We start from the raw sequence: 12,638 nt of genomic DNA, 5'->3' as shown, positions 1-12,638 counted from the left end.
ATACAAGTGCAGAGCTTTTAAAATCTGGCCTTTCAAGGATGTGGATGAGGCAAAAGGAGACCAAACTGAGGAAACCATTCGTTTGGACAACTTACTTTCAAAAGTGACCCTCCTTCTCTCTGAAAGGTGTGTGAAAGAAAAAGGATAGTAAGAGTTTCATAAATGAAGCTTGGCGAGTGACATCATATGTGTGTATCCATGTGTGTGTGTGTGTGTGTGTGTGTGTGTGTGTGTGTGTGTGTGTGTGTGTGTGTGTGCAGGTAAGGGCCAGTATGTGTCAAGTATGAAGATATGAACCTGAACCATGTATGTGTCTGTTAGAGAGAAAAAGCTGCGTTTCAGTAAACATCATCCCTTCCCTCACTCACCCTCGGGTGTGGCGGTGGCCTTCCGGCGCTCTGAGTTGGAGGGCGCCAGGTTGGTCGGGCCCTGTTGGTGCTCAGGAGACTTCACCATGGCAGACAGGATCATCTGCTGGCGTGCTGCAGCCGGGTTGGCAGAGTTACCATGATCCTTATACTGCAGCGCTGGGGGGGGGCACGATTCATTTATTGAGCTTTTCTTATATACAAGATGTGTGTGTGCGTGGGTTTGTGTGTGTGTGCGTGTGTGTGTGTGTGTGTGTGTGTGTGTGTGTGTGTGTGTGTGTGTGTGTGTGTGTGTGTGATACATTGTTTGATCATGCTGAGTCAACTATGTTCTGTTGTTCAGAGAAGATCATGTCAGATCATGTTCGATCATATTTAATATTAGATCATGTTAAATCATGTTAGATCTTGTTAGATCATGTTAAATCATGTTAGATCATGTCAGATCTTGTTAGATCTTGTTAGATCATGTTAAATCATGTCAGATCTTGTTAGATCTTGTTAAATCATGTTAGATCATGTCAGATCTTGTTAGATCTTGTTAGATCATGTTAAATCATGTCAGATCTTGTTAGATCTTGTTAAATCATGTTAAATCATGTCAGATCATGTTGGATCTTGTTAGATCATGTTAGATCATGTCAGATCTTGTTAGATCTTGTTAGATCATGTTAAATCATGTCAGATCATGTTGGATCTTGTTAGATCATGTCAGATCTTGTTAGATCATGTCAGATCATGTTAGATCATGTTAGATCTTGTTAGATAATGTTAGATCTTGTTAGATCATGTCAGATCTTGTTAGATGATGTCAGATCAAGTTAGATCATGTTAGATCATGTTAGATCTTGTTAGATTTTGTTAGAACATGTTAGATCTTGTTAGATCATGTTAGATCATGTTAGATCTTGTTAGATTTTGTTAGAACATGTTAGATCTTGTTAGATCATGTTAGATATTGTTAGATCATGTTAGATCTTGTCAGATGATGTCAGATCAAGTTAGATCATGTTAGATCTTGTTAGATCATGTTAGATCATGTTATATCATGTCAGATCTTGTTAGATCTTGTTAGATCATGTTAAATCATGTCAGATCATGTTAGATCATGTTAGATCATGTCAGATCTTGTTAGATCTTGTTAGATCATGTTAAATCATGTCAGATCATGTTGGATCTTGTTAGATCATGTTAAATCATGTCAGATCTTGTTAGATCTTGTTAGATCATGTTAAATCATGTCAGATCATGTTGGATCTTGTTAGATCATGTTAGATCATGTCAGATCTTGTTAGATCTTGTTAGATCATGTTAAATCATGTCAGATCATGTTGGATCTTGTTAGATCATGTCAGATCTTGTTAGATCATGTCAGATCATGTTAGATCATGTTAGATCTTGTTAGATCATGTCAGATCTTGTTAGATCATGTCAGATCATGTTAGATCATGTTAGATCTTGTTAGATAATGTTAGATCTTGTTAGATCATGTCAGATCTTGTTAGATGATGTCAGATCAAGTTAGATCATGTTAGATCATGTTAGATCTTGTTAGATTTTGTTAGAACATGTTAGATCTTGTTAGATCATGTTAGATATTGTTAGATCATGTTAGATCTTGTCAGATGATGTCAGATCATGTTAGATCTTGTTAGATCATGTTAGATCATGTTATATCATGTCAGATCTTGTTAGATCTTGTTAGATCATGTTAAATCATGTCAGATCATGTTAGATCATGTTAGATCATGTCAGATCATGTTGGATCTTGTTAGATCATGTTAGATCATGTTAGATCTTGTTAGATTTTGTTAGATCATGTTATATCATGTCAGATCTTGTTAGATCTTGTTAGATCATGTTAAATCATGTCAGATCATGTTAGATCATGTTAGATCATGTTAGATCTTGTCAGATCATGTCAGATCTTGTTAGATCTTGTTAGATCATGTTAAATCATGTCAGATCTTGTTAGATCTTGTTAGATCATGTTAGATCATGTTAGATCATGTTAGATCTTGTCAGATCATGTTAGATCATGTCAGATCTTGTTAGATCTTGTTAGATCATGTTAGATCATGTTAGATCATGTTAGAGCTTGTTAGATCATGTTAGATCTTGTTAGATCATGTCAGATCTTGTTAGATCTTGTTAGATCATGTTAGATCTTGTCAGATCATGTCAGATCATGTTAGATCTTGTTAGATCATGTTAGATCATGTTAGATCATGTTAGATCTTGTCAGATGATGTCAGATCATGTTAGATCTTGTTAGATCAAGTTAGATCTTGTTAGATCAAGTTAGATCATGTTAGATCTTGTTAGATCATGTTAGATCTTGTTAGATCATGTTAGATCTTGTCAGATGATGTCAGATCAAGTTAGATCATGTTAGATCATGTTAGATCTTGTTAGATCTTGTTAGATCATGTTAGATCATGTTAGATCTTGTTAGATCATGTTAGATCTTGTCAGATGATGTCAGATCAAGTGAGATCATGTTAGATCATGTTAGATCTTGTTAGATCATGTTAGATCATGTTAGATCTTGTTAGATCTTGTTAGATCATGTTAGATCTTGTTAGATCATGATAGATCTTGTTAGATCATGTTAGATCTTGTTAGATCATGTTAGATCTTGTCAGATCATGTCAGATCATGTCAGACCATGTCAGACCATGTCAGATCATGTCAGATCATGTCAGATCTTGTTAGATCTTGTTAGATCATGTTAGATCATGTTAGATAATGTTAGATAATGTTAGATCATGGTAGATAATGTTAGATAATGTTAGATCTTGATAGATCTTGTTAGATCATGTTAGATCTTGTTAGATCATGTTAGATCATGTTAGATCTTGTTAGATCTTGTTAGACCATGTTAGATAATGTTAGATCTTGTTAGATCATGTTCGATAATGTTAGATAATGTTAGATCATGGTAGATCATGTTAGATAATGTTAGATCATGTTAGATCATGGTAGATCATGTTAGATCATGTTAGATAATGTAAGATCTTGTTAGATCATGTTAGATCATGTTAGTAGTAGTTAATCAGAGCACATAAAGTCTCACCTTCCTCTCTCAGAGATCGCAGCTCCGCTCTCATCTTTTGCAGGGCGTCCTCCAGGTCAGAGCAGCGAGAGCGCTCTTTGTCCAGAGCTACCTTCATGTCGCTGTACTGTAGAGGCACCGGCTGGATGGAGGGCACCGGGGAAACCTTGACCCTGACCCTGACCCTGACCCTGACCCTGACCCTGACCCTGACCCTGACCCTGACCCTGACCCTGACCCTGACCCTGACCCTGACCCTGACCTTGACCCTGACCCTGGGCCTGGGCCTGGGCCTGGGCCTGGGCCTGGGCCTGAGCAGCCATGGCAGCCAGCAGGTCCTCTCGACGGCGTCCAAACAGACCCTGAGACAGAGAACCAACATGGTGTTCACTGACTCTCACTGAGCGTAGCGTTAGTTCAGGCAGTGCCACCAAGTCAAGCTCAGCTCATATCACAGCCCAATCAGCTGATAGCAGCTGATCTTAAGCCAGCCCAATCCATCCATGGCTGATGCATCAGCTGATTCCCCTCTATGCCTTATTTAAGATGCTCTAGCCTGCCTCACAGCCCACCTCCACCCGGGGGTCTTTGCTGCTGCTCTCCCTGCCTGTGGGCAGGGGGGAACAGAGCCATACCGCCAAATATACTGTATATTATTGCAAATGCTAAACAAACTCTAAATCAGTTTCTATATGGAGATGAGCTACACCTCTCTCTGAATGGGCAAATAGGCTGTAAATGACAGTTTATGAATAAAGTGACTCATTCATTGATGTCCTGAATTCAAGTAATTATGAAACGTGTCAAAGCCTTCCACATTTTTTAAACACATTCTAAAATATCTAATGAATGACTTTATTAATTTTTCTAATCTTTACTAATTAATCGTCACTTTGCTATCTCAGACATCCAGACGTGCAATCAGTCTACTTCGTTGTCTCTGTGGAGAAAGTACCATCCTCGCTATCTGCTTTAATAATACTTCCTACTGGGTTTAGGACTTTAAACACACAGACCTGTGTAGGAAGACAGAGCAGTTATAAATCCATGATGTGGTCTGACCTTCTTCTTCTTGGAGCCCCCGTGAGCCTGGGCCTGGAGGAAGTCTATGAGCTTGGTCTGCTGGGTGATGGTCCCCTCCATTTTCACCTTCTCATGGGAGTACACAGCCTGCAGGTGGAGCTAAGTGAACATCACTACTGCCATGAATGTCTCCTCAAGTATTTCAGTTCACACAGAGAGAACGGGGACGTACAGTACGCTGAGTTTATGTGTCTCTCGCTATTAACACCATGTGACACAACAGTGAAGACAGACGACACAAGTCCAACAGCTCTAATCTCGGATGTGTGTGTAGCAGCACCTGGATGTTCTCCAGCTGGTACTCCAGGTCCGTCCTCTCAGTCTTCAGCAGGTCGGTCTGGTCCAGAGCGTCCTGCAGCCCCTGGGTCAGACGGAAGATGTGGGTCTTCTGGGCGTCCATCTGCTGCTGCAGCTTCTCTTGCTGTGGAGGTAAAACAGCTGTTACATCACCAGCTGGGACTTTGACACGTGCACTTCTTACAACCAGTGAAGCCTTTCAGCTTTTGTTATGGATGTAACTTTACAAACAAAGCGCTTTGAGTGGTCGGAAGACTAGAAAAGCGCTATATAAATGCAAGTCCATTTAACAAACAGAAAGTTTGTCAAGTTCATTTTTCTATTCTGCCGATTGATTTGCAGCAGAGGTATAAATCTAAAAGGAAGAAAAGATTTAAACATGTATAATGTGATCATAATGCATAAAAGAAAACACTAGAGATGGATGGCATGAATACAGGACGTACCTCCTCCAGCAGCCTCTGCTTCAGATCCCTCTCACTCTCCAGCTTCTGCTGCAAACTGTGGGCGTTCATCTCCAGCATTGCATGCTTCTTCTCCAGATCATTCAGCTGAGAACACAGAGCAGGAAGAGTTTACTGTAACATCTGCTGGTCAGAAAGATGCTGAATACTTATTCAACAGTGTGAACATGCTTACAGTGTCTGTGAGGCTCTCAGCTTTGAGTTTCTGGTCTTTGAGGGCCTGCTGCAGGGCCAGGATCTCAGCTTTGTGCTCCTTAACGGCCTGTTCCACCGCTTGGCGAGACTCGGAGCTGCGCTGCTCTGAACGAAGCCTGACGAGCAGAAAACCAAGCAACCAATGACGACAGTGATTCTCATTATTCTCAGTCAAACTGAGTGTTTACTGCTGCAGCTCAGCTATAATGCTTTTATTGGCTTTTTTTGTAATGATGTACAGTTGTTATTATATATAATATATAATATATATAAACTCGGGAAAAAAAGTTTGGAAACTTGTGTTTGATGGATTATTTCTCTGTTGTTACAATGCTAATGGTCATTGTATTTACATCGTTGGAAAGCCTGTTTATTTACCTTCACAATGATGTCCAACTTGTAAGGATCATGCATTTGTGGGATGAGCAGCACAGCTGATTATGTGGGGAGCGCCCAAGAAAAATTTGCAAACAGTGTATTCTCCTGTTGGTGTTGACTCTTGTTTTGAGTTGTTTGTTGGATTGGATGATTGAACTCTCTATCAGTAACAAGGAACAAACAAGACATACTGGCTATTTTACACTTTATTCATTTAATACACCGTCAGGAGCCTCAGTAGTGGTGGAAGATCCATACGCAGCCACAACAGCCTGGCACCTCCTCCTCATGCTGGTCACCAACCTGGTCACACGTTGCTGTGGGATGGCGTTCCATTCCTCAACCAGGATCCGTTGCAGGTCAGCCAGCGTGGTTGTGTGTTCCCTCAATGATGTCACTGGCAAAGCAAGGCTTGTCATCATTGAAAGCCATTTCAATGCAGTGAGATATCAGGATGAGATTCTGCAGCCAGTGGCGATCCCATATCTCCACAATCTGGGACCTAACTTCATCCTCCAAGATGACAATGCTCGCCCCCACAGAGCCAGGGTTATCACAGACTACCTCCACAATGTGGGAGTAGAGAGAATGGAACGGCCTGCCAAGAGTCCAGACCTCAACCCAATTCAACACTTGTGGGATCAGCTTGGGCGTGCTGTACGTGTTAGAGTGACCAACACAACCTCGTTGGCTGACCTGCAACGAATCCTGGTTGAGGAATGGAACGCCATCCCACAGCAACGTGTGACCAGGTTGGTGACCAGCATGAGGAGGAGGTGCCAGGCTGTTGTGGCTGCGTATGGATCTTCCACCGCTACTGAGGCTCCTGACGGTGGATTAAATGAATAAAGTGTAAAATAGCCAATATGTCTTGTTTGTTCCTTGTTACTGATAGAGAGTTCAATCATCCAATCCACCAAACAACTCAAAACAAGAGTCAATACCAACAGGAGAATACACTGTTTACCATTGACAGAGCATTTTTGCAAATTTTTCTTGGGCGCTCCCCACATAATCAGCTGTGCTGCTCATCCCACAAATGCATGATCCTTACAAGTTGGACATCATTGTGAAGGTAAATAAACAGGCTTTCCAACGATGTAAAATACAATGCCAATTAGCATTGTAACAACAGAGAAATAATCCACCAAACACAAGTTTCCAAACTTTCTTTTCCGAGTTACACACACACACTGAGTTCAGTTTAGGGTTAAAGAAAGAAAGCACCTAAATAACTTATTCTATCTGTTTTTTAATCTCCTTTTTGTGCAGCCAGCTCTCATCATGCACCCTGCCTACACCAACTCAGAAAATAATTTCATATATTTCCCAGAATACCTTTTGACAAACCCTAGAGAATCTGGCCAAACCTGTTGCATTCAGTGTGTGTAGGCGGAGAGAGCTGATCCAACACTGATAGAAACATTCAGAGCTAAAAAAGTTTGTTATGTATTTCTATAAATGTAGCTGCTCTGTGTCTTGTGGACATCATGGACTACTGAAACCACTATGGCTGGAAAAACTACAGTTTACAGTTTCTCTCATCCACTTTGGCTCAATTCTCAAATGAGAATTATTATTTTAAACAATGAGCTCAAATCTCTGAACATTCATTTGTTGTTCTCAGCAGATTATAATTTCTCATTCAGTCAAGAGTCTTATTGATCAGAACTGATGAGTTGACTCTCGGTGAAATCGTCGTCCTCTTCACAACTTCTGAACATTATTTCATCGTTAGAGCCGTCACATGCAAAATGATCCATTCGATTATCACAATCTGTCAGACTACATGTATTTATTTATTTAAAAAGGGTCCCCATCAGCTGATACCAATGGCACCAGCTAGCCGGTATATACCATAAATATCTATAACATGGTGTTACCTATATATTCTGTCTTCGCTGTATTTGACTTTACATGAAATATAAAAAGTATATTTTCTGGTTACAGTACATGTAACACATTGCCGCACAAATACAAGTACTGTATACATATAAATGTGCATATCCTGTTCCTGTGTACTACAGTATTGTACAGTAATAACTTTTCCCAGTAAACTTTGACCTGCTGTAGAAATGGGAATTTGTTTCATTGTGGTGGCGTTGGCCAGTTTACTGACACAATAACTGGTTTAGAAGCATGAATGAAGTGTTGTGGTGAGTTACTACCTTTACAGACATGTAGTAGAGCTGTAATGTTCCATCAAACAGTTGTGATTATTTACACTGACAGTTTAGAGAAAGTTAAGGCTGATTAAATAAATGAACCAAAGCCACTGAGACAAACTGTAATCTGCATGGTAGCTGCACTACAGAACATCCTCCACGTCTTTGTCCAGTAACCTCCAGGAACAAGAAAACTCTAAACAGACGTGCAAACTTTAGATGGATTTCAGTCGAGTGAATGAATGTGCACAGCGTTATGGTGACACAGTGTGTGTGTGTGTGTGTGTGTGTGTGTTGGTGTAACCTGTTCTGTTTCTCTGTGTCCAGCAGTCTCTGGATGTCCCTGGTCCTCCTCTCAGCCTGGTTCTTCTCCTCCTCCAGGGTTGCCCTCCAGGCCTCCCACTGTCTCTCCTTCTCCAGCAGCTCGTCGTTCAGGGTCTCCAGCTCCAGAACCTGCTCCTCCAGCATGGTGCATGTGGTCTTCAGAGTCTCCAGGTTCTGGTACAAAACAGGATTCAGATGAAAAACACATCTGATAAACAAACTGAGCCAATAAGGACACAACTCAACATCTCAAGCTGCCATTCGGTCTCAGCAAAAAGGCAGTTTCATAAAGGTGAGATGAAGAGAGAAATGTAGTTTAACAGCTTCAAACGTACCGACACGGAGGACTTCTGTTGTCAGAAACTACTACTGCTCACTGACTGACTCAGAAAGTTAACCTGTGAAAGAACTGAGCCGATTATGGATCTCATGGATCTGGTGGTAGTTATTGTCCCTCTGGAGGGTTTGGGTTGGTAACCTGCCTCTTCCCCTCAGGAGGGTTGGGTCGGCTGATTGGGAGGCAGCGACAGAGTACAGCTCAACCACGGCATAGTAGTAGTAGTAGTACAAGTATCCAGACCCTTTGCCTAAGTTAAAGTAGCAATATTACTAAAGTACTCAAAACTAATAGTACTCTTATTGCAGAAAAAGGACCCCTGTCAGTATATTATATACACCATCATATAGGCGACCTGTCCAGGGTGTATCCGGCCTTCAGCTGGATCGACTGACCCTGATGAGGATAATGGATAAATGACTTTCACTGTTTCATCTGAACTGTTACGTTCTGTTGGGTAGTTCATCTTTAACCTGAAATCAATCATATGTTTTCTATGTAAAATCTATTTGTTGGTCAATTTGCAGTAAATTAACGACTAACTATAGCTGTCAAAGAAATGTAGTGGAGTAGAATGAGAAGGAAGCATTAAAGAGAGAGCTCATTTAAAGTTCAGGGCCCTTAAAACTGTACTTTAGATCCATTCTACCATTCTCAGTCTATTATATCAGCCTACTAGAGGCTGTGATGGAGGATCACTATCAGTAGTCTCTCAGTCTATTATATCATCCTACTAGAGGCTGTGATGGAGGGTCACTATCAGTAGTCTCTCAGTCTATTATATCATCCTACTAGAGGCTGTGATGGAGGATCACTATCAGTAGTCTCTAGTCTATTATATCATCCTACTAGAGGCTGTGATGGAGGATCACTATCTGTAGTCTCTGTCTTTTATATCAGCCTACTAGAGGCTGTGATGGAGGATCACTATCTGTAGTCTCAGTCTATTATATCAGCCTACTAGAGGCTGTGATTGAAGGATCCCTATCTGTAGTCTCTCAGTCTATTATATCAGCCTACTAGAGGCTGTGATGGAGGATCACTATCTGTAGTCTCAGTCTATTATATCATCCTACTAGAGGCTGTGATGGAGGATCACTATCTGTAGTCTCTCAGCCTATTATATCAGCCTACTAGAGGCTGTGATTGAAGGATCCCTATCTGTAGTCTCTCAGTCTATTATATCAGCCTACTAAAGGCTGTGATGGAGGATCACTATCAGTAGTCTCTCAGTCTATTAAATCATCCTACTAGAGGCTGTGATGGAGGATCACTATCAGTGGTCTCTCAGTCTATTATATCAGCCTACTAGAGGCTGTGATGGAGGATCACTATCAGTGGTCTCTCAGTCTATTATATCAGCCTACTAGAGGCTGTGATGGAGGATCACTATCAGAGGTAGTAGTGTGTTGTCTTTTCTCCATTATTCTCACCTGCTGTAGCAAAGCCAGGAAGACCTGGAGCTAGCAAGGGAAGTTTATATAAAACACAACCTGCCAGTCACAGGCCTCAACCTGCAGGCCGTCATGCAGACAGGAGAGCGGGGTTAACAGTGACTTCTTGGTTTACATGTCAGACATAAAATAAATCACCGTCCCAGACACAGGGGCTTGTGAGGAGCATTTGACGGCAGCTTAAACAACATAGCTGGAGTCTGACGACTAACTCACCGTGTAAATGAGTGTGTGCAGCTTCAGTTGAAACAATAAGTCAGCCCTGGTTCTACTGTGGAGTTATTTACATGATATGTTTGGGCACAGAAGGTTTAGTTATTCACAGGGCCTACACAAAGTGCTGTGTTTTATGTCTTTAGACAAAGCACTGGGAGACAAATATAGCCTGTGCTGGTGCTGCAGCAACGCCACGGCCCTCTGAAGTCCAACGCTTCCACAGCTGACACGACCTGGGAGTGATGGGGATGACACATCCCTCCCACACACCGCCCCATCCCTCGTCTATGACTTCCATCGCTGTTACACAACCAGCAAGACCGAGAGCGCTGCTGGACGCCCACACACAGATCCTCCCACAGGGGCAGCGCTCACATCACACAGCCTCCTCGCTCGCTGCATCCACAATACAGCACACAACAATACTGAACCATTCCCAGGGTTTCTGCTTCCTGATTTACACTTAACACTGTCAGAGCTGGGAGAGATGTCTAGGTCACCTGTCAAAGGTAGTGCGGAGATATCACATAATGTGAGTAAGTGGAAACCTGGTGTCTGACTGGCTGTGAGTGGGAGATGGGAGGTGGGCAGGGGGCAGGAGGGCAGGGGGAGGAACCTGAACTAGATGTCTCACACAACACAAAACTCTGAATATTCTACTAATGACAGCTGATATTTAAATCTGAAAACTACTAGAATGTAGTGGTCAGCCCAGTGGTGGGCTCAGTGGTGGGCTCAGTGGTGGGCTCAGTGGTGGGCTCAGTGGTGGGCTCAGTGGTCGGCCCAGTGGTGGGCTCAGTGGTGGGCTCAGTGGTCGGCTCAGTGGTCAGCCCAGTGGTGGGCTCAGTGGTCATCCCAGTGGTCGGCCCAGTGGTGGGCTCAGTGGTGGGCTCAGTGGTCGGCTCAGTGGTGGGCCCAGTGGTCGGCCCAGTGGTGGGCTCAGTGGTGGGCTCAGTGGTGGGCTCAGTGGTCGGCTCAGTGGTCGGCCCAGTGGTGGGCTCAGTGGTCGGCCCAGTGGTGGGCTCAGTGGTGGGCTCAGTGGTGGGCTCAGTGGTCGGCTCAGTGGTCGGCCCAGTGGTGGGCTCAGTGGTCGGCCCAGTGGTCGGCCCAGTGGTCGACTCAGTGGTCGGCCCAGTGGTGGGCTCAGTGGTGGGCTCAGTGGTGGGCTCAGTGGTCGGCCCAGTGGTGGGCTCAGTGGTCGGCCCAGTGGTCGACTCAGTGGTCGACTCAGTGGTCGGCCCAGTGGTGGGCTCAGTGGTCGACTCAGTAGTCGGCCCAGTGGTGGGCTCAGTGGTGGGCTCAGTGGTGTTATAGAGAAGGAATGGTTGGTTTAATTCTGGTCCATGTTAGAGTACACACTCCTCTATATAATAGATCAGATGGACGATAAGACAAATACAAATAAAAGCAGTACAAACAGGAACAACGCGTGTGTAATCTGATCAAAATGTCCCATTACAATCAGGATAAACATCACCCACAAGCTGGTACATGAGAACTAACTAAACTGGGAGCCACATGTAGGAACACTGATCCATATCGGTGCCTCTAACTACAGTACAGGGTCTCCAATAGAACATTAATGTCCAGCTGACTCTGCTGAAGGAACCACATGAGATGGAGAGAGCCTCCAAACACTCAGAAACCAGCCAGGTACCTGTTTCTGGTTGTTGAGGTGCATTTCCCGGTCAGCCACCTCCCGACGCAGCCGGTCCACATCCTGGCTGAGGTGCAGCCGGTCCTCCCTCTCGTCAGAGGCCTCATCCAGCTGCTTTGACAGGTAGAAGTTCTGGCGGTTCAGCTCGGCGTTCTCGTGAGTCAGGGTAGTCAGCTGCTCCTCCAGATCTGTGATCACCTGCAGGGAGTCAACAGGACCGTTTAAAGAGAGGAAAATACACAGAGCACCCATTCTGCACCCAATATATGTCAACCCAATAAAAACAACTACTAATAAACCATAATCAGGATTTTCTCAATGAATTTCTGCCCCTTATGATTTTGTTTTCTTTATTTTTGTTTCTGTAGATGCCAGGAATTAAAAATAACTTTGAACAGATATGACTGTTTTGATATTAATGATACATTGATTTTTTACAATTTACATGAAAAGGTCTCGTTTACATGGTGCATATAGGCATAGCACTGTGCATATTATTACTCATCCACACCAAAACGTGACCAAACAGCCCCCACAGTGTGAACTCTGCTGCTGCGTTATAACATGATGCACATATCTAGGACAGTGATATAATGCAGTAATCATTTTAACATGATATCTAGGCTTCTAGTTGAACCCGAGCAG

The 12,638-nt window shown here is 43.1% G+C and overlaps 1 protein-coding gene across 1 annotated transcript in view; it reads right to left on the bottom strand.

Moving 5' to 3' along the window:
* The window catches only part of citb (citron rho-interacting serine/threonine kinase b), a 76,426-nt gene that overhangs the window by 16,886 nt on the left and 46,902 nt on the right, over window positions 1-12,638 (bottom strand). The window contains exons 16-25 of the mRNA XM_074637080.1: window positions 11,994-12,191; window positions 8,310-8,503; window positions 5,443-5,578; window positions 5,250-5,354; window positions 4,787-4,927; window positions 4,486-4,593; window positions 3,729-3,785; window positions 3,445-3,565; window positions 369-527; window positions 96-119 (exon numbers count right to left, since the gene is read on the bottom strand). Of these exons, the coding sequence (XP_074493181.1) occupies window positions 96-119; window positions 369-527; window positions 3,445-3,565; window positions 3,729-3,785; window positions 4,486-4,593; window positions 4,787-4,927; window positions 5,250-5,354; window positions 5,443-5,578; window positions 8,310-8,503; window positions 11,994-12,191 (1,243 nt within the window). The remainder of the gene's footprint in view (window positions 1-95; window positions 120-368; window positions 528-3,444; window positions 3,566-3,728; window positions 3,786-4,485; window positions 4,594-4,786; window positions 4,928-5,249; window positions 5,355-5,442; window positions 5,579-8,309; window positions 8,504-11,993; window positions 12,192-12,638) is intronic.

The sequence above is a fragment of the Sebastes fasciatus genome, chromosome 6, assembly GCF_043250625.1.
Source record: "Sebastes fasciatus isolate fSebFas1 chromosome 6, fSebFas1.pri, whole genome shotgun sequence".
Classification (NCBI taxonomy): Eukaryota; Metazoa; Chordata; class Actinopteri; order Perciformes; family Sebastidae; genus Sebastes; species Sebastes fasciatus.
Note: the sequence above shows the minus strand (reverse complement) of the source record. Positions and strands in the feature narration are given on the sequence as shown.